Source organism: Macadamia integrifolia, chromosome 9, assembly GCF_013358625.1.
Source record: "Macadamia integrifolia cultivar HAES 741 chromosome 9, SCU_Mint_v3, whole genome shotgun sequence".
Classification (NCBI taxonomy): domain Eukaryota; kingdom Viridiplantae; phylum Streptophyta; class Magnoliopsida; order Proteales; family Proteaceae; genus Macadamia; species Macadamia integrifolia.
This window is the reverse complement of record NC_056565.1, coordinates 34,673,500-34,696,557: the sequence shown is the minus strand read 5'-3', so window position 1 is coordinate 34,696,557 and position 23,058 is coordinate 34,673,500. Positions and strand designations below refer to the sequence as shown.

Here is a 23,058-nt window from a genome sequence, read left to right as displayed (position 1 = left end):
CATCATCCATGATGAGCACTGTTATTGCAGGTTACCCACTCACAAGTGTCTGCACACACTCAATGCTCGAAGCTTTCTCATGCATAGCTAACCAATCTGATTGAACTATAGAATCTTGCTGTGCATGGAAGGGATTTTCACCAAGAACCACTGTTTCTGTTTTTGTTTACTGAATTTCTCTGTAGCCCATATGCTCTGTTGTGCCATCAATTGCCTTCTCTTGATCTACCAAGCAGAGTAAATAGGTGATATGGTGCAGACAAGTTTCTATCTATTTCAGAAGTCATATCATATATGGTGGCTGAAATGGTACCACAGAAAACATGAGATACATTTGAATTGCAAAACTGGAGTCTCAAAACATGACATACGACAATGTCCAATGCAGCAGGATCTAAGAGATGAAGAGTCCTGACTAACTAGGGCTCTATAGAATCAGCTCTGAGAAAATTGAAGAAGGTAATCAATCCTGTCATCCTCATAAAAGAGGATTTCTAGATATGTGTGGCAAAACTATTGTACACAGATTAGTTTCCTTCTGTTCCATAGTTTAGGTACTTGCTAAGCTTCCATGTCAATAAAACCTTAAGCACCGGAAACGCTTGAACATTTACGACGCCATAGTTATTTTGGTCCTGGAATTTGGCTAGGAGAATGCCATGTCATGGCCATAACTAATAGTGAAGTGTTCGATTGATGTGGCGGAAAAAGAAGCATAGTTCGTGATCTGAAAATTAGGGTGTAATCAATGCCGAATATAAATATCATGAAAATACATATGTTCTACTAAAGGTAGTGCACCATATATTTCATTTCTTTTAAATGTAAGAACATATAGAAGAAGAAATACATCAGTAACACACAGACTACTACATAATATTCACATTAGAAGAATAAAAACAAGTAAAAAAATCATAGCTGCTTGCTTATACAGATACCAGAGGCATAAACATAAGACATTTTATCTGAAGAAGCATGAAGACGCCAATCCCGTGAAGGAGATGATCGATGAAGAAGCATTCCATCTTCAGTGTTTGCTCATTGATGATGCCTCCTATTTGTGCACAATGATCTAACAATAACAGACTAGAAGTTTCATTCACATGCATCCAAAAGCATGGTTACAGCAACTCCACAAAAGTTGCATAGGAATAGAAATCTAAGGAAGGAACATGAAAGGCATAATTCCAATTGTGGGTGACAAGAATAAGGAATGAAGAAAGTACAGCAGATTAACTACAAACTAAGGAGTCATTGGGAAATCATGTTTCTTCTCCTTTTGCTCCTTGCAGGGCAAGATGAAGGTCACCCTGCGACCATTTGATTTCCTACCATTGTCACTTTGTGTCCTTAAACATGACTTCCTTACATGGACCTGGTTGGAACAGTCAAACTCTACTTGATATCCTTTTGAAGGAGTATTTACGCTATCGCCAGTATCGCAATCATACTCAATTGTGTGATGAGGTCTGACTCCAATATAAGATTCAACAAGAGATTCTCCCTCAACTTCTTTATTACGATGATGTTTCTGCTTGGCGGTTCCGTCAAGCCATGATTCAACCCATGAACGAGACTCTGGCGAAAAATGCTTAATACATTGATCATGGGTCTCATGCTTAAGCTCATCTTCAGACCAGGGTTCAAATGGGAGATCTTTTTCGAGAAATTGGAGATGACCATGGCCTGTATCTGTCCTTTTAGCCCGGGACCTGCCACGAGGTTTCGGTGGTAGATGTCTATAGGAGTTCTGTTGCTCCTGATCACTTGAAAATCTTGGAGAATATCTTGGAGATTGTTTAACATAGGAGGTTTGTTGCTCTGTATCGCTTGAGATCCTTGGAGAAATTCTTGGAGATTGTTGTTTAAGATAGGAGGTTTGTTGCTCCGAATCGCTTGAGATCCTTGGAGACATTCTTGGAGATTGTTGTTTAACACGTCGATGCAAAAATTGTGTTGTGGTAGTCATTTCAACCCGAGGATTATCAACTGAAAGTTGTTTTTGTAGGCGAAAGCGACCAGGATCTCTGTAAATTGGAGTCAGCTTAGTCCTTGGCTCAACTGGTGGTGATTGTCTAAGATTTTGAGAGTGATATTTCATCGAACAAAATTGGTTTCGCAATCGATAAGCTTTGATCAAATCACTAATTACATGATTGGGGATAATGTAGAAGACTCTTCCTGGCTTCAGAATAGATTCAGGCTGGATGACAATCCATGGATTCTTCCAAAAATCTGGAAGAGTGACGCTGTGTTCCGGATTCCTATCCATGATTTCTCTGGCAGTAATTGGTTCATAATACAGCTCCACAAACCATCCCACAAAGACCAGCTTCAGCACACCATCCTCACTTGTCACACATCTGGCTGGCATTGTTTCTTGATTTCAAGGAACAATCAAGGAACAAAGGGCCAAAAGAGGATGAAACAAATTTTCCTACTTACCCTTCTCATACAATCTCTGATGAATCTCTGGCATCAACCCACAAAGAAACATGAAGAATTGATTCTTCTAGCAAGAAGATGGTAAATAACAAAGAAAGAAAGAAGAAGAAGAACCAGAAGAAGAAATCAACTCTGAGAAATCAAATTTGTGCCAAATATGATTGTAGTTGGAATTTCTCAAAACCCAAATCAAGAGAATCATTTGGGGAAATCCTATATTGTGTTGTCATTGAAACTGAAAAACCGTAAAGGGTCAGGTATATAATGAATCTGTGTTGGAGGGAAGGCTCTGTTCTTAAATCTTAACGAATTTCCGTTATAGATCAAACTAGCTGGGCTGGGCTTGGCTTTTAGCTATTCTTATTGGATTAGTTTCTATTTATGGGCTTTGACTTGATAACTTTTCTATTTGACTCTTGGTTGCCCGTAGTTTGAGGGGAAGGTTTTTGGTAGAAATAAAAAAGTCCCAAAAGAGTAAAATTAGTAAATTACCCTTAATGAAGCCATCAGATTTCAAATCACGGGGAAGTGTAGATGTTTGGATACCAATAGGAGTGCAAGTGGAAGTATCAATTAGGGCATCATTTTGCATTTCTTGGTGGTGGAGAGGTCATCTCCCCACCCCCCACATGTCTGAATGTAGGAACCACACTTCCTCACATTAACCATTTTACCTCAAATCATAGACAGGTTTTTAGAGACTCACAGCCATAATCCTTCTAACCCAGCAAACCAAACAGTTTGTGGTCCAACCGTATTGATTCCATAAATTAAATTATGAAAATTTTCCAAATTAATAAAATCAATCATTTTCTATGGCCTGGCCATCCATAATGGATGATTTAAGGGGAGAGGGAAGCATTTCCATAGGTTGGTAAGATCACTAGTGAATGATCCTTGGCTCTTGATTCTCTCATTCTCAGTTTGAACCATGGACCAAAAGTATAATTAAAGGGATTTTTTTTTTGGATAAAAACGGGATTTTCTTATTAGAGTCTCATAAGGTGTCAAATAATTTATATTTTACATTTTTATCTTTCTCATACAATGATTTTTTCGAATAAGGGTAAGCTGTCATTTCACATGTGTACCCAAAGAATATGCAAGACAAGGAAATTTTTTTATAATGACATATTGATAAAAACACTTTTCAAATTATTCTTGAAAACTCTTTTATACCCTAATTTAAAATAATTTTTGGGAACAAAACAAGGGATTATTAAAAAGAATGTGTCAAGTTCTAATTTTTATTTTTCTTGATGAAAAATGTCAAGTTGTAAATACATCTACAAAGGTATAATTTAGATAGTCCCATAATTAAAACTGGTATATTGTTCGCTCGCTGACTCTCAAAAAATTTATTTAAGAGAGGGTAAGATAGTCCCCCAAAACCCATGAAGTGCAATTATGCGACATCACTAAACCAAACACAATCCTGGTTTAATGCGGTTTTCATCTCTCTTCTTTTTTTTCTTTCTTTGTGGGAGTAGGGAGGACTAAATTGAAAATTTTCCCTCAACGTCAAGGTCGATTTTATGAATTCATCTTTTGAATTGGCCTTAATGAACATGGATGCTCATTTGGAACATTTTTCCCTACTTTATTTTGAGGAGAATGTTTTCTGACCCATGAGTGTAGGGGATGCATCCAAACATAGAGGCAGTCATATGACCTTCCCATCCCCCACGAATGGTGGAAATGACTACCCTGTTGATATTTTCAGGTGTCCTCCCATTGGCCCTTGTGGTGATGTAGCCCCTATACTCTAGAGAATCACAATTATAGAAAATCTATTTATTTTTAGAGAATTTATTTATTTTTATTCAAATTTCAAAAAATCTAATCACTTCCAATCCAAATCTAGGTTTTAAAACCTCAAACTTTGGATGGTCAATTAGGGTTCTCTAGCTACAAGTTCTCCATTATCTCCGTTTACCAAAAAAAAAAAAAGAAAGTTCTTCATTATCTTCCAGACAATTGGAAAAAGTGGAGAGAAGAAAGGGTTTAAAAATAAAATCAGTTTAGGATTTTTCCTTTAAATTTTGTACTACTCGAAACTAAAAGCATAACAAGTAGGGGTGTCAACTGGTCAGGCCAGTCCAGTTTCGGTCGGGCTTAATTGGGCTTGAAGACTTTCAAAGGCTACATCGTGTCAGCCCATTTAACTAATCGGGCTTAGTTATTGAGAGCATGGTATACTTTATATTCGGTCGGTCGGCCTTGGGCTATAATCGGGCTACCTTAATCGGGCTTTAGTCGGGCCTTAACTGGGCTACGGACATGTTTAATGTTAAACGGGCTTTAACCGGTTTTTAAACGGGCCTTCTTTAAAATGTGCTCTTATATTCCGGCCCACTCATGCAAGCCCAAAAAAATTACAATAAATCAATAAATGATACAAAATATAACCATTATTTAAAATGTGAATATGTCTTTACTTTTTAGTTTTTACTCTTTAATTTGGGGGGTAAAATAGGTATTCTACAATCATTAAAGGGTCGGGCCAAGCCGGTGCATAATAGGCTGGTCTTGGTCGGACGCCCAACGGTCCAAGTAGCAAAACCGAGACCGACCATTTATAAACAGGCCGGGCTCAAGCCCGGCATGATTAATAAACGGTCCGGGCCGGGTCGGTCTATAAACGGTCGGTCCCGATCGATTTAGTCAGGTCGGGTCACTAATTGACACCCCTAAAAACAAGTGTCCATTTCATTAGAGTTAGAAAGGTTCACATGGTTTCATAATTGAAGAGGGAAGGAGGTCTTTGCCCTATCACCACTCGAATTGGTTGGTTATGGGTTTGAGTTGGCATGCCTCACTATTACTCGTTAGTTCAGTGAAACTACTACTTATCATATGGGAGCTTTGGCTTGGGGGACAGTAAGTTAGAATAGCTAAAAAAAAAAAAAAAACTTATTGACAATTCATCATGACAGATCAAATCTACATTGGAGGATATTGTATTTGGCTACTCAATTTGATTCTTGTATTTTCAAATTTGTTCCAAGAGAGATTAAGAACATTGTGGGCTCCCTAACAAGGAGGACATTGTCGGTAATGTGTACAATGGTTAGGCCCACATTTTGATATATGGATTTAAAGCTTATCATGTTGATATAAAGTTTGCATGTGTTTCCGGTAGGGAAATGTGACTCCTGAATGTGTGTGGAGACTAATGGGAACGCACACAGAAGCATAAACAAAGACTTCCTTTTCCTTTTCATGAAAGGCGCGCAGGCCAGTCATTTGTCCACCATGTGTTTAGGTGCAGAGACCACACTCTCCCACATAAACCATTTTCCTAAAGTGTTATTGTCTTCTATTAAATATATATATATATATATATATAAATATCCTCGGTCCTATTTCCTTATTATAAGAAATAAAAATATAGGCAAAGAGATATCCAACTCTCTCCTCACATGGAATTGTTTATTCATTTTTTCTCTTCTTCATAAAAATTAATAAAAAAAACTTCATATGAGGAATGAAATGTGCCCGAGCAGGTGAGAGGACCTTTTTCCTATAAAATTATAAAAATGAAGAACCACCACATAAGATGTTCAAAAGAGGCTTTCGCCTATACCTATTCACCCCTAGGACAGCCTCCATTAGGGGTGTCAATTTGTGGCCCGACCCGACTAAATCGATCGAGACCGACCATTTATAGATCGGCTCAGCCCGGACCATTTATTAAACGTGTCGGGCTTGAGCCCGGCCCGTTTATAAATGTTGGGTCTCGGTTTTGCTACTTGGACTGTCAGGCGCCCGACCGAGATCGACCGAATAACGCCTGACCGAGACCGGCCTATTGTGCACCGACTTGGCCCGACCCTTTAATGATTATAGAATACCTATTTTACCCCCCAAATTAAAGAATAAAAACTAAAAAGTAAAAGACATGTTCACATTTTAAATAATGGTTATATTTGGTATCATTTATTGATTTATTGTCATTTTTTTGGGCTTGCATGAGTGGGCCGGAATATAAGAGCACATCTTAAAGAGGGCCCGTTTAAAAACCGGTTAAAGCCCGTTTAACATTAAACATGTCCGTAGCCCGATTAAGGCCCAACTAAAGCCCGATTAAGGTAGCCCGATTATAGCCCGAGACCGACCGACCGAATATAAAGTGTACCATGCCCTCAATAACTAAGCCCGATTAGTTAAATGGGTGGACACGGTGTAGTAGGGGTGTCAATTCCTAAACCGAACCGGTAAAACCGGCCAGACCGAACCGATAACAACCCGGACCGAACCGAACCGAAGCCTTATTGGTTCGGTTCGGTTTCAAGTATTGTAACCCCAAAACCAAACCGAACCGCACCAAAAACCGGATGAACCCGAAACCAAATCGAAACCGGCTCAAAACCCGGACCGAAACCGAAACCAAACCGGTAAGAAACCGAAACACTCCAAAATTCATTAAAAAAATTAAAATTTGAATAGTTTTGTATACATTTGTATGGAAAATAGAATTCAAACTAGACCAAAAATCAAAACCAACCCGGTTACAAATCGATTTAAGAAATCGAAGTTCAACAATTCATCATTTGGTTGTTTCCTAATGGCTCCATACCGGTTTAAAAAACCGATCCAAACCGAAATGAACCTAATAAATCCAAACCGGTACCAACCCGAACCCAAACCGCACCGAAACCGACACCGGACCGAAACCGATAAATCCTTATTGGGTCGGTTTCGGTCACTTCCAAACTCACACCGAAACCGGTGGAACCGGACCGAAACCGCACCGACCCGGACCGTTGACACCCCTACGGTGTAGCCTTTGAAAGTTTTCAAGCCCGATTAAACCCGACCGAAACCGGACCGGCCCGACCGATTGACACCCCTAGCCTCCATAACCACACCTAAACCAAAACAGATATATTTTAGTATGCTCTACCCATAAATCAGACCCCTACAACTTAATTGGATGGACCTATTGTATATTTCAATATAATCAATGTATCTTACTTATGACTAACTATGTGTCGACAGAAAACCACAGTGAAGCAAGTGCAAAGGCGTTCCTTCACTGGATAAGCAAAGCAAAACATACCGCCTAGAGAATCGAGGAAGTATGGAGCGATGATACAAATCTAGGGACTCTATTATAATCCGCTAACCCCCTCTCATGGCCCCTAAGTACCATCCCCTCACTTTAGATATATATAACTTAGCTACTAAAGTATGTTTTAAATTATGGTCAAACAATGAAAGAGTGAAATATGTAAATTATTGCGAGACTACTACTACCATCACTCGTAATCCCCTAGGTTTTATGTTTGAACATGGTCAACTTTTGTGATTAATAGTATCTTTTCTCAAAAAAAAAATAAAAAATGTGGGGGCTCTTTCTCCTTTGTTTTTTTAAATGGGAAAGAAAAGCTTCATTAAATAAAGTAAAGAACTAGCTACATAGCTTATGATACAACTATTCATCTAACTCTAGCTTTCTCTGCTAGGTAATGAACAATTGAAATGACTGTTATGTCCATCTTTTTAATACACATTTAAAGAGTTTAAAAGTATAATGCAAATCAAACAGAGTGGTAAAAATCTCCCATGGCCAAGACTTCGAGGGCCAGTTCTGATGGCCATTTCATCTTTTTGCTATCACATTCTAAGGAATTGTCCAAGGAGACTTTACTCGTGCACACTAGAGGGAATGAAAATGGGTGGGAAAGGGGGGCACATGCAATAGAAAATGATCATTCCTTTTTTATTATTGAAATTACAACGAATGTTTTACTAATATTATGGAATTTGCATTTGATTGCCTTCCCATGGGGAATAGCAAAATCATTTTCAAAAAAATATTGATTTTTTCAACAAATGTTGAAAATAAAATGAACTAGAAGGGGTTAACAGTTGGCTTGGAGAGGACACGGTACTCTGCCTCAATAAACAAGGTCCCTTGATCAAACCTTCTTCGTTGGCACCTAACTTCTTGGGGCCACCGCATGAGAGCTTCCATCTCGGACTGACCCAGTCCTATGTAAGCGGCGGTATCACAATGACCCCAGAGACTAGACAAGTCAAAGATCCGGACACCCTAGGTATCAAAAAAAATGTTGAAAATAAAATGTACTACAAAGTAAGTGATTAAAGGTAGGCTACCTTCCAGTCATTCAAGCACTAGAAGAATTTTGGTCGCATTACATAAAAATTGGACCTCCATATCTGCTAAACTGAGGGAAAATATTACAGTCTGAGACTTTGTGAAGACAGATAACTGAAGAAAGGGGAATAGGATCTCAGAACATAAAGGCAGCAAAGGAGTCTTGTAAACTTTTTTTTTTTTGCAATGGGACACAAATACGTTACCATTATGCAAGTTTGACTACACTACTAACCCCTGAGTTGCAATGTCCATAAGCATAAAGAAGAAAACTAATTGCGGTTTTTAAGCACAAACACAAACTTAGTCCTGTCCCAAGGTGCACTCTCCGCAATTATGCAGATTTTGTGTAGAAGCGGATTGCAATGGCCAACCCCAGGATAGCAAGGGGAACCAGGAACTGGAGGAGCTTGATAATGAACTCTGGGGTTTTGTCCTGGTTGTAGTTTGGCTGCTTGGGAGGTGTGTACTTGGTCTTGGTGGGAATGGTCGATACATCAATCTCCCCAACATAGTATTCATCCATCATCGTTCTTGCACTGGTACTGTGACCAACATCCTCAAAATCATCGGTAGCATCCTTCCCTGCAAACAAAACACCACAAACATGACACGGAATGGGCTCACCCAAACAGGCGGTTGAACATAATATTGTCGAATGTTTTTAACCTGTTGCTGACAACAAGACCTCATCACCACCAGGATGGTCCTCCAAGAACTTTGTTACATCATATACCTGTTCCAACACATATACGATGCAGAATATAAGGACAATGGATGTAGTAACTCGAAATTCACAAAAACAAACTAGCAAGGTGAAAACAACATCCATTATAAAGGATGGACATTCTCTATGTGCATATTGAGATTAGAAGTAAACCAGCAAAACAAAAGATCAAACTCTTTTTCATCAGGATTATCAATGCCATAGCTTAATATGTCTTCAATTCAGATTGACAGGGATAAGGCCAAGAGGACTTCATTCTCTCCGTTAAGAGGAAATGTTTGTGGAAAAGTAAGATTCTTTGGAATCCATACTTTTGCTGAAGGCTAATCTAGTCCATATCTCTGGTGTTAACAAAGGCAGTTCCCAGACAGAGTACAAAAGTTAAATGGGGATTAGCCTAAGAGTATCTTAGAAAGGTTTCAGCTGGCAGACCTAGCTCCATAATTCGAAATTCAGTTATCGGTGTAAAATCACCTTCACAGTAGTCACCTTTTTGGCATATAATTTTCTCTTTACCTTTTTCAAGAGAGAGAGAGAGAGAGAGAAAAGAAAGAAAAAAAGACTGTACTTAGTGCACAAGGCTCCTGCCACTGCAGGGTCTGGGAGAGGGTCATAATGTATGCAGCCTTACCCCCGCTTCACGGAGAGGCTATTTCCTAACTTGAACCCACAACCAATAGGTCACAATGGAGCAACGTTGCGCCAAGGTCCAACCTCTAAAGAGAGGATGTTCCTTTTCCAAGAACTTAACAAATGGCATTTAGGAAAACTTTAGTAATATATCACATCAGAAGTTCCTACAACACACTGTCAATGCTTTTTCTCTTCCATAATGGTTCATGTTCAATATCATGTTACTCTATTCTAAAACCTATGTTGACCTGATTATGCATTCAAACCAATTGTGACATGACTAATAAGTCCAAACCTTTTTTTCCAGTGTCACTAACAATTAACGATACAACAAAAACCCCGCCTTCATTATCTCTTTGATACAGATCAAATTAATGGAAAATGATCTGCTGCTGGTGGGTTCAGATCAATGGAAAAGAAGGAGAAGAAAAGGGAGAAGAACGAAGAGAACCTGAAAGTTCAATTTTGGAGAGGGGAAAGAGAAGAAAGAAAAGGGAGGAGATCCGCCCTGGGGGGGGGGGGGAGAGAACAGAGCTCACTTTTCAAAAACAAAGCAATTCCATTCCCTAATTCTAAATTGTGGGGTGGCCTTAGGCCTATATTGCTTTAAATAAACTAAAAACTAAATCAAGATATCAATAGGCTGATGTGGCAGTATCCTAAATTGAATAAAATAATATGGAAAAGATAAAAGAAACTTCGCCCATGTGTAGACAGCAAAAGGATTGACCTGATTTAACTTAACTGCATAACAAGAAATCCAAATAAATAAGGAAACTGCCACCAGCTGCAGTCTGCTTTTGGAACAGTGCCTAACTATCCCAACTCGTAAAGAAGAAACCAAACAGAAAAAGGTAAAAAAAATCCTCAACATTTGGCTGACTTGGAGTGTCCTAATCTATTTGATTAATAAAGCAGGAAAAAAAAAAAACTCAAAAGTGTCCTAACTCAGCCCATGACTTGGATGCAGATAAGGTCCCTGAAAATCATGAAACCTGGAACCACAAGCTGAACAAACTCTTCCGAATTGGGCCCCACCAGGTTTGAACCTTCCTTGGCTCAGGGGCTTGGTTTTGAATCAGAAAACTGACCCAAAAACCAGAACCGTGATCATGCTCCTGCATTACTCTTCTTTTTTTCCTCTACTTGAACATCTCAGTTCTCACAGACTGACACGTATGTCTCTTGTCTATGCTTAAGAAATAGTAAATTATACTGCGAACTTTTTTCATTTTGTGTCATACATTACAAGTCTTGAAGAAGAGAAAGCAGCTTCTCAAGCACATGAACTTGGCAGTTGACACAAACAGTTACTTCAGATTTTCTTGATGATAAGAAACAGGTGAATGCTACCTCATATGCATCTTGTGGATGCCCAATTTCTGAATGACTGCCATAACACTCATTCAGATAGAAGGCATGAGCTATATATGTGATTCTTTAAGGATGTCTAAAGCTTCTGTTGGAGTCGCCCACATCTAATGGTTGCATTACTGGTGGCAACTGATGAAGGTTCATATCATTTTAAGAAGGGCTCAAGTTTGTGGTCACAACTCACAAGAAACACAAGCTTGACATGAGTATGAGCAAATGAGGTTAAAAGGTCAAGCCCATCAAACGCCATAACATTTTGGCTGTGGTTTGCTCTTATCCATTCTATTCCTTATTAGTAGTGTCTTTTGTCTGCAGCTACAAGTTATGATCTCCATTCTCCACTCTCATAATGCTATTGAGGAAACTGAATCATATCACACCATAACCACCAAAACTTCAGTGGCATAGCTCATCACTCTCCATATTGAACCAGAGGACTCTGTTTAGCCATTGCTTCTAAAGTACCTTAACCATTTATAAAGCTCCACCGCATCAAAATTAGGGTAATAAAATAATAATTTATGACTCAACCTACAGCAATGGTACACTGATCCTTAATACTTTTCAGTTGCCACGTGAAATATTTGTATATTTCTATGCAGTACCAAAATAATTTATATTTATAATTTTATAAATGGTTAAAAAAAGGCGTAATTTCAAACAAGTAAACAATAAAATATAATACAACGATTAAGGAAGTAGAACATACATGTGCCCGTTTTAGAGAAAGGAAAACATACTCATGGAAAGCAAAGTTGATCAGGAAAAATAGCAATCCATAAGAATAGAGCTTTACAACAGAAAGATATGAAGCAAAGCTCACAAAACCTAAGCCTCCTAGAAGGTCCAAAACAATGCGAATCCAATTCCAATGTCCAAAGAAAGAAAATAAGATAATGCATAAATAGTATAAGAAAATTTTCTTGTTTAGTAAAGTTACAATACTTAAGTTGGAAAAACTTGAAACAACAAAACCCGATCAGAACTGTGGTGAGGTTGAACCTCACCAAGGCAACACCAAGGTACCAGCATTAAAGTTATGACAGACAATATCTGCTTCAAGGAAACCATTGATATTGACTCATCTATCTGCTTATCTTGGTGAACCAAGAAAACAATGTTGTGGTTCTTGTGACAATACAGAAACACACCCAGATCTTGGATGGACTGCATACCACATATGACACATGAATAACTTAAGTCGAAGTAAATAGCCATCCTTACAAAATACAAATGCACTATGCATCCATATCTAATCTTTACTCAGACATTCACCAACAAACAGAGGAGAGAATAGACAAACGTCCCAGAGATTTATTTACTTTTTCCTTTAAACAGATGCGGCAAAAATGAGAAATTCCATCCTCCACTACTAAAATTTGTAACCGAACAATTTTTTATTTATTTATTTTGGGTAACTAGAATTTCATTCAGGTAACCGAACAATTAACAGAAAAGAAAGGCTCGACGATGAAATGAAATAATCATATGGCAAAACCCCTATCTCATATCCATCATCAAAATGAGGTCGATCTGTCATTCCTATCTAACAAGCCACACACACAAACACAAAAAAAAAAAAAAAAAAAAAAAAAAAAAGAAGAAGAAGAAGAAGAAGAAGAAGAATGATGCAAGACTGCATTACCCCTTCTTTTTAGACGGAGATTAAATCTTAAGTTTCAGCAGTGACAGAACCACTAAGAACAATTCATCTCTGCAGAAGATCCCCAAATAACCCAAACCCAGATCTAAATATTGTTAACACTAGAAGTTACAGATGCCTTCAACATTATAACATGCAATCAGTCCAACCCGTTCAACCACTATGAGAAGAACCACATGCAACAAGCCACTGGTACATAATAGGCACACGGGATTAAAAAGAGAAAACAGAAAGAAAGGCAAGGAATGAGCTAAAGGGCATGAGTCGGATTACCTTCCCGCCGATAATGAGCCAACAATCCTTGGAATTGTTGTGCCCTGCAACTTCTGCCAAAGTGTAGATCTTACCATCACCACCACCCATTAGTTTTGTTCTTTCTTGGAGGAAGATAAGAGGAGCAGATAACAAATGGGGTCACGGCAGATCAAGCAATCTAAGGCTAAACCCACCAAAGCCACTTCTTTCTAAAGAAGGAAATGTTAAATTCTGAAGCTCTGAACTAAGAAGTCTCAAGTCTGAAGGGAAGAAATGCAGGTGAAGGTGCTTTAAACGGAGAGAGAGAGAGGCAGAGATAGTAGGAATTGGAGGTAGCGGTGGGTGGTTGGTGGGCTTGATGGTCTTTGGATGGTGGGTTATATTTTTAGGTCTGATTTATGACGCTGGTTTTGCTGTCAGGAGTGGAGGACCAACCAGGTTTTCTTGTTCCACCAAGAAACACCCTGGATTTTTCTGGTTGCTTAAATTGTTTTAAACGATAGACATTCAACAAAACGTTTTTGGTATTTTTTTTGTTTTATAGAAACAAGAAAATGAAATCTTTCCCTTAGTGTTTACAGTTCATTTTTCCTTGTTTTAGAACAAATGAAAAAAAAAAAAAAAAAAAAAACTAGAAACAAAAAATATATAACCATGTTTCAACATTGGAGTTTCTTTTCAAAACGAAATTTTGACATAGAACAGAAAATTCTGATTTTGACACAAAACATCATTTGTGGAACAAAATGACTACGAAACACAACCATTTCAATCGATTCGGTTTCAGTCATTTCGATTATTCAGTCTTTTTTTTTTCCCGATTTAAGATACAAAATTTAGAAATTAGAATCCAATTGAGAACAAGATGACATTTTTAAACGAAAATCGAATCTATTTGGTTTGATTCGGTTTTGTATTTGATTCTTTACTTGGTTTTAATTTGGTTTCATCTTCGATTTAGGTTATATTTTAGTTATTTGGGCCAACTTTTTTCATATTTACTAATAAAAAAGAGCACTAACAAAAAGAATATAATTTATCAACCACATTGATTTAAATATTAATGTATCAGTTCTTTATTCGATTTGAGAATAGATGATTTGGTTCACGGTTTTAATAATGAAAAGGAATCGAATTGAGAAAAGATTCCAACTTTTGAAATCAAAACGAACAGATTTACTTCGATTTAATTTGGATCGATTTTAACGACTGGTTTCGATTTCAATTCTAAATTGACACCCTTAATTGCAACCCACAAATTTTATTTTTGAGCCAAAAATAAAATATGACCACGAAACATGGTAGGCACAGTTAGAAAACCATGTTTTTTTATCCGATTCACCTTTTAGAAACACCTGGTTACTCGGCTTGAACAAACCTAGTTAGGACGAGTTACAATAAATATGTATAAAAAAAAAAAATAGAAACATTGATAGAATCACATATCATTGATTTTTTAGCTCATACCGTTACAAACATACTCAATAACATGAGTGAACTACTAAAGTAGTGAACCACTTCGATAGTATTTTGAAAAACGACTAGACTTGACGAGTTTATAGTGACTCAAGTAAAAATATCTAGTTTTATTTGACTAGGATGACTCATGACCGAGTCTTGTTATTTTTTACCTTGGCTCAGTAGCTACATGATTTTTTATCGGGTTTTTTCAAAATTTGGACATGACTCAAGTATCTCACTGTAGTTAAAACCTGATTTTCCAACTATGTTAAAAACATATTCAATAATATGTAAACACATGCAATTAAATAATAAACATGGGTTCTGTGATAAAAAACCAGATTTGCAACAAATAATCAAGCAGATTGAATTCTGGATCTTTTACGGGATGGCTAATTTGGAAACCAAATCACAATCTAATTGGTTGTAATCAAATGTTACTTTAACCCCACACACAGACACAAACACCATCATCATAACCGGTGTCAGTGATACAGGGGGGAAAAACATTAGCATGGGCTTTATGTCTTATTTCACACGGAAAATGTCTATTAATGGAATCAAACTTTTGTATGACAGGAAAAGATGGTGAAGCGGAGGCTATAGGGTTGCTCCAAGGATTAACTAAGGCACGAGCATGGGAGGTGAAGATAGATCAGATGTGGAGCGATGCGAAACAGATTGGATGGCTATTACAAAACAATCATAATCATATGCTTAATTTACAGCCTAGAACTTTGATATTAGTAAGTATAGAATTAGATAACCACTCTACTTATGCCAACTTTTGTATGACAACTAATGCTAAATACATGGGGGACCTTAAAACTCTAGCCAAAGAGGCCCTTTTGAAGAAACAATATCAGTCGAATATGCTATGTAATGGTCGTAAGTTTAGTTAATCAATCTTTGTTTTATTTGGAAAAAAAAAACTCTAAATTAGAAACTTGGAAATCTGACCAATGTCATATTTATACTCGTTCAAAGTAAACATATCAAGTGTAAACTTCTTTCCTTCCAAATTTGTGCATTGTGTAACAATGCCCCACTAGCTTAGCAATTTATGTGACACTGGATTTCAAACTTGGGCAATGCATTTAAGAGTTGCTTTATATATTGATGAAGGGCGGCCATTGCCAGGGCCTCAATGCTTGTAGGGTCCTAATTCATGAGTTGTTGTTCTTCATCTACTGCCACTAGCATGGTTTCAAAAATCGACTTGGGATTGGCTAAATCGCTCCGATCTGATCGGTACCAGTGATACTAATCCATTGGTATAACCTAATGGTAATATTGTAATAAATCGATAAAAGAAAAAGGGTAAATCTATTTAATTCAGCCAGATCTAGGGCAATTCGGATTGGTATTGGTTGATACTGATCTTGATCCAATATCCTTGGTGTATATTACAATGTCTATCTACTCCCCCACCATTACCTTTTACTCGTTTGTGCTGTGTATTGTGGTATTCAAGTGGTGGCATCTTGATGATACATCTCTTCTTAAAGGATGGCAATCCATGGCTTTCCTGTTTTCGCCTAATGTGAGAAAGAGAGAGAGAGAGAGAAGGAGAGAAAGAGAGTTATTGAAAGTTGTAGAGTTTTATCTATTTATTTATATATACATCTAATAAATTAGTACCAGTTAAAAGAGACATTTGTTTTATTATTCATGATTATAGAAGGTAAATGTTTTTGAAGAAGGACCACTTCATTAGTAGGCCTAGGCCAAAATTTAGTGTGTGGTTAGATGTCATAGACATCCAAAATTGAAATGATACTCCAAGGCCGCGACGTGGTACTTTTTTTCAAAAGTAGTTGTTCTAGCTCATCAGAATTACTCCTAACTTCTGCCACCTTCCATCCATTAATTTGTGCTTGCTTTAGTCCGTATAGAAAGCTCCTTATGATTGCTTCAATAGCCTTTTCTGTCATAAGATAGTTAGCAGTCAATGAGATGAATTTTCCAAAATAATATTGCAATATGCCCAAATATGTTTATGCCGAAATGTTATCACAGGAATTATTTATGCTAGTGTAGATCATGATTATAAAATCAAGTTTGGGGAGGCAAAGAAAAGTAGGTTCAAGTTGCACATTTGTTTCTTTATGCTTGTGGAAACTTATGATTAACTGGAGTTCCAAACAAGTAATTTGAAGGGTTATGGTCTATGGAGAAAGGAGTTAAAGTCATGTTTTTTGTTTTTACTAGTTTTTCTGTTTGGGAGTGTAACGTACGGTAGTGCTCCCTGATTCTATCTCTTTAAGAAATGATAAAGAGTATATACTAGTCCATCGTGCCTGCACAAGAGAGGGGTCGACGAGATTGCAATTTATAACTATAATGACCAAGCCTTTTACCCTTGGCATGATATTCTCCACTTTGGCTCATAGGCCTTACGACTTTAAAATGCTTCATGCCATATTAAGGAAACCACCCTTTATCAATAGCTTAGGATCTTCCTCTTTAATCGATGTGGGAATAAAGAGTATAGCTCCCTCAATGCCTCTCATGTTTCTTATCCAACCTTTAGAGTTCAACTGACTAGGCTATTTCTTGGGCATGACATTCTCCCCCTTTGCGGCACAATGTCCCATTGTGATCTCACATTGTATTAGGAGTCCACTGTGATACCAAGCTCTTGTCACAACACCTTCCCGAGCGGACCCATGATGATGGAAAATTCCTAAACCATTTAAAACCCTGAGCCATATTATGCATTCATATATAAATCTAAAAAAAAATTGCGAGTACCGGTGGCATCTACAAAAGTATACGGACTGTTTGTGTCTAACATTTCCTACGGTCTAAGAAAATGAAAATATATACAACATTTACTACAAAAGTCTAAAATAGTTCATACAATCCACATCATATACATACCGATTAAAATAAAAGAATCTCCGAATCAAAGCAACTAAAGTCAACTCCAATCCCCAAATATGAACTTTGACAATGGCACTCTACATTCATGGGATTTGGAAATAGACGAACATAAGGGAGAATGAGCTAAAAGCCCAGTGAGATAGACCCATGCATAACTACTCTAAAATCAACATTTAGAATCACATTTCCATAAATCAGACATAAAGGTTTCATTTTCCAGAATTTAATATTGTTGATACACGGTTTCGCTCGTATGATTATGCATAATACATATTAAAAACTGGTTCGAAGGAAGCTCCGGGAAAGAGACTTTGATGCCTAAATCAAGTCATAGATAAAAAAAAAAAAAAAAAAAAAGAACGTACAGTAGTACATCTGTTGAGGGTCTTACTATCACACCCTGCCACTAACTGGCCAAGATATATATGCAGCACTGGACACCCACATCCAGTCAACCTAATCCTTCAAGATCACAGAATCAGTACCTTAATTTCACAAATGCCGTCAAGATCACATTCTACAATCAGAGTATGCTAATAAATCATACAAATATCACTCATGATTTACTAAAGTGATAAATTACAACATACAAAATTCATTTGTTAACAACCCACATGTTTAATATTTACCTTTTACATATAACATCAATATATACATCAAAAGAATTTACTGAATAATAGTAGTGAAATCAATCAGCAATCTCGTGTCTCGTAGACACAAGCCTCACAACCGCCGTTGAAATCCAATCTTACCTCAGCATCGGTTCCACCATCTAAAAATAGTAATCAACGAGGGGTGAGCTTCACAAGTCCAATGAGGGGTGAGCATGCAAGCACACACAACAACATGAAACCAATACACTCTCTTAGTCAAATCACAGATGCACAATCATATGATCCATTTTAATTATAATTATCCATTATAATTACTAAGTCTCAGTATGTATGGGTATAAATGCTATAAGCAGCATAGGTGGCATCCCCTTCCAAGTACGTAGGGGCTCAGAGATGTAAGCTAGCTACAAACAGGAGTCAACCAATCCCAGAAAGAACCTAAGTCCCCTAGCAAACCCATAAATAGTAACCCCTGATAGCCATGGTCTCGAAATCCCACACCGTCATCGGGCCCCCCATGCTGTCCGACAGTCATGTGTACAGTACGTCGTACCATGTTGTGCCCTCTAAGGATATAGCATGTTGTACCCGGGCGTAGTAGTCCTCCGCGATCCACTACCGAGTGGGATTTGCCAATACCTTACCGCCTATTGGCAATGAGTTATAGCATTGGGATGTGATCCTAACCATATGCATCTACATGCATCCATAGTATCCATAGCATTCCATAGCATCCAATCACACATATGTGGCCATAGTTGTAAGACTGGCCTCTGAGCCCACGGTACAGGAAAGAACCTCGGCCACACTGTGCCATAGACCGACAAAATTACATCCATGACCACACAACTAACATACAATCCATCCACAAAACCTCGATCACATCCAAGTCGATAAAATCATGCAATATGTGAATATATATAATTTTATATAAATAAATGCATAACATGGTCTTCATCACATTTGACATGGCACACATAACTGAAGATATCAAAACACTCCGTAAAATAAATCAAACACCCACTCACCTCGAAACCCAAATCACAAAATATGATAGGATCCCCCGTAATCAATCGCGTGTCCTTGCCTGAATAGTTTTAGCTTCTTAAACCAAAGGTGTATTATCACAATGTTAAACATGTATAATTTCTAACATGACTAATTCCAAAATAATTCTCAACAACCCACGTACTAACCAAATTTAAAGTCTCAGAAATAGCCCTCGAGCTACCCCTACCTATAGGGTCAACTTCTGGTAAAAAGTAAGAGACATGACCCACAAGGGGCAGAGCATAGTTCAGCAGAAACAGAGGCTATTTAGCCTTAAAAATGTGCAACTGACGGGTTGGTTTCAGTAGTATGTTCTGCTATACTACAAGCTGTTCTGCAAGTCTCCTTGGCTTGGACTGCATATGGTCAAAGGCTAGTGCTCATGGCAGCATGGGGAGATTTTCTTCATGCCTTTAGGGTCACTCTATAGTCCCTCAAACCCCCAATACAGTAACAAAAATTGTATAATAGTATACTATCCCAATTCCTAAAAAAATTTGGAATTTAGCTTGAACCAGGAAAATTGAAGGGCTGCATCCAATTTCCCTATAATTCATCATTAATTGAATTAATTTCAGTAACCCTAGTCAAGTTTCAATTCCAATTAAGCCCAATATTGGGTTATAGGGAAGGAATTAAGCTAATTAGTGTCAATTCCCCAAATCTCAAAATTAATAGAATTCTGCCTATGCTTTTTTCTACAGAATTGAACTTCTATCCCCTAAATTGATCACTTAATTATGGTCAGATTCATAGGTTTAGAATCACAAAATCAACCCTAATTAGACTTGCAACAGATTTTAGGGAATAATTTAACTAAATTCTTATAGAAATCCCATCTTTAAAATCAATAAAATTCTGCCTATAGGGTTTTCTGCAGAATTTTTACTTAACTAGCCTTGATCTAACCCTAATTATATAGAATTTAGCTTGGAAAGTAAAAACCCTATGCTTTGGGGTTCATAAAGATGGTCTTCTGACAGTTACAGTCCCTGAACCCTGTTGGATTTTAGGGTTTCTTCTATAGAGAAGCAAATAAGTCCATAGGGACTTGATTATAGTCCCAAATTAACTAAAATCCCTAACCCTAGCCTGCTACTACCTCAATTTAGTCCCAATTTGCATGAATTCCTTATGATCAACGAAAGCCTTTATCTTAGGATTTGCAGGGATGGATTTTCTTTAAATTACATCCATAAACCCTTCTTGAAATTGAGAATTCAGTCACTAGGTTATGGATTCCACCCATAGGGACTTAATTGCAGTCCCTAAACTAATGGAATCCCTAACCCTAGCTAACTAACCTAATTAACCTAACCAATTTCAAAGAAATAACAAGGTAACAACCTTACCTTAGGTGTAATAGCCAGATCAGCATCTGAACTCTTGGACAACATCTCCTTACCTTGCATGTAGCAAAAACATAAGGGCAGCAACATGTAGTAGTAGCTCCAGGATTAGGGTAGCATCATCAGTAGCAATGCACAACAACCTCATTTGTGAAGCAAACAAGGGCTGCATGTAGTAGCAGGCAGCATGCACAACTGAGCAGCCCCCTTCCTTCCTTCCTCCTCTTCTTCTTCTTCTTTCTTCTTCTCTCCCCCCAACGAATTTAGCTTCTTGTAATGAGAGAAATGAGAGAGGAGAGCTATTTATATTGCTGAAATATGACCCATTAAGGCCTGTTTGGCAGAACACATTCATTCTTAAAAATTAATTTCTAAAACTAATTTCTAAAAATTGATTCCTAAAACTAATTTATAAAACATAAAACTATTTAACATTTAATTCCCATTGATAGACCCCACCAAAGGCTGACCTATTAGGTTGGATTTGGTCAGCATTAGGACCTCTACATTGTGGTAAGTGCGAGGCTCGGAGGTGTAGGCATGTGGGCCCCACACAGAAAAACAGATTCTTCCTCTCTTTTGTTATACAAGTGAATCCACCACAGCAAGGTAGCCTATCTTCTGTCTTAGCTAGGTCCTGACATTGAGCTCAACTGCTTCCAGTTTAGGGTGTTACACTTATCTTCCAAACTTGCTAAGTATCCTTTATAGACGTTGATAATCTCTTTTATTGTCACACCCTATTCCATACAGAACCGGATCGGTGACCGAGTTAACTTCTATTAACCCAAAACCTGTCAGGATCATTTAATATAAGAATCATAGTACAACGTACACACTCTAAACTAAGAAGATTCTGTATTTCAGTGGAAGTCTTACATGTATTTATCTGTAAATATCCCAATACTCTTGATACCCAAATTGTATTACATAGTATCTTTACATGTGGGTTGTAGGCGTGATATATACACAAGAAATACAATTTAAACATCTAGAGCACAAAAAGGGTAACATTTCAAAATAATAAAAAAGATTCCTAGTATGGTATCAATGTTGCTGACCTGTAACACAGCTATCGCACGGACACTCGACCCCATGCCCAAGATCTTCAGGAACCCACCAGTTCTCAGTTGGAAACTCTAAAGTGGGTCTTGGCTCTAGCTCCTCATTTGGATAACCTGCAAGATCATCTAAAAATTGTGTGCACATGGGATGACCTCACTAGCCTAGTAAATAAAACGAAAGACCAAATAAGCAGTCACAATACAAATGAACCTATATGCATGCAGTTCATTTTATTATCGTAGTCCACCTAGACAACAATTCGAAGTCATAGGCCATGTGCTACTCGCAACCACAATGTGCTTATGCTCGGGGTACGAGCCACGAACCTCATCCTGATATCCGCCCATAAGGTTGCTAGAGAAGGCCAAATGTGGGTACAAAAAAAGTAAATTACTGTTTCTCAGCGACATTAAAGTAAAATGGGCCTTGCTCTGCATTAAATTAAAAGCAGTACGATTGGTTTTCTTATTATATCACCAAAGTTGCTGACAGTCCTAATGATCAACCAGACGTACTTCTAACCACCTCCGTTGGTACACAACCTCGGGATTCCCCCCAGTGATATACCCAACACCTAAACCCCTACTAGGAAGGGTCGTAGCATAGGGATATGTCTTTCCTAACTACATGATCCTATGTGAGATAGTATGACTGCATAGTGCCACTGCGTCCCATTCCACGGGCCACCAATGCATTCGTGTCTAAGCCGACTATGGCATCTAATCTACCACAACATCATATTCAATAGTTTAAAGTCATCCATCCCATATCACAAGCAAGAATAGGCATTTAGAAATTGAAGATATCAGCATGTTAAATCATAAATGAAATTCATAATGCACACATCAATGCATGCGATGACACTCGTGGATGACTAGTCTACACAATAATAATATGATGACATGGCTAATCTACAACCAGAATGAAATGATGCAATGTCCTCTTCCCACTTACCTAGTTGTGTACGAAGATCACCCTCCTTGGTACGAGAAGATCCGACGTGCGATGACGCGAGTTTCTAGTATAACCTATCATAAAAGAGTTGGGTTTAGCATGTCTCACTTGAGGCTCATAACCAATGAGGTATGATGATCCCAATGTGTTTGGAATCACTATAGAAGGTTACCCGACAAATTTGGGCCCATTCAGAATCCTAAAAGTCAAATTGGTGGGTCAACCAGCAGGCAAGGCACCTGCCAGTCCTCGCTCGCCGCTCGACCTAGGAACTTTACCTGAATCAATGAGCCAGGAATGGTGGGCCAGGTCACCCACTGGTCTTGCTCATTGGTCAAGCCAGCAGCCCACCTAGGATATGCGGGCATTGGATTGGTGAGTTTGACCATTCCCAGACACCCACCAATTAGAACCGAGATTTTACTGTTCTCTCCTATTCTTCATCCCACCTTGGGGAA

The 23,058-nt window shown here is 38.0% G+C and overlaps 1 protein-coding gene across 1 annotated transcript; it reads right to left on the bottom strand.

Annotated features, from left to right (window-relative positions):
- Window positions 1–8,550: 8,550 nt before the first annotated feature.
- On the bottom strand, window positions 8,551–13,520 carry LOC122088838 (cytochrome b5-like). Its single transcript, XM_042658186.1, has 3 exons — window positions 13,240–13,520; window positions 9,239–9,305; window positions 8,551–9,154 (listed from the first exon to the last, which is right to left on the bottom strand). Exons 1-3 carry the CDS (start codon window positions 13,327–13,329, stop codon window positions 8,904–8,906), a joined length of 408 nt encoding a protein of 135 aa, XP_042514120.1. The 5' UTR covers window positions 13,330–13,520; the 3' UTR covers window positions 8,551–8,903.
- Between the last annotated feature and the right edge of the window lie 9,538 nt (window positions 13,521–23,058).

Coding starts and splice junctions, on each gene's coding strand:
- LOC122088838 (XM_042658186.1), bottom strand. CDS start 13,329: ATGGGTGGTGGTGATGGTAAGATCTACACTTTGGCAGAAGTTGCAGGG. Junction 9,306..13,239: donor GGCTCATTATCGGCGGGAAG/GTAATCCGACTC, acceptor GTGTTGGAACAG/GTATATGATGTAACAAAGTT. Junction 9,155..9,238: donor GGTCTTGTTGTCAGCAACAG/GTTAAAAACATT, acceptor TTTTGTTTGCAG/GGAAGGATGCTACCGATGAT.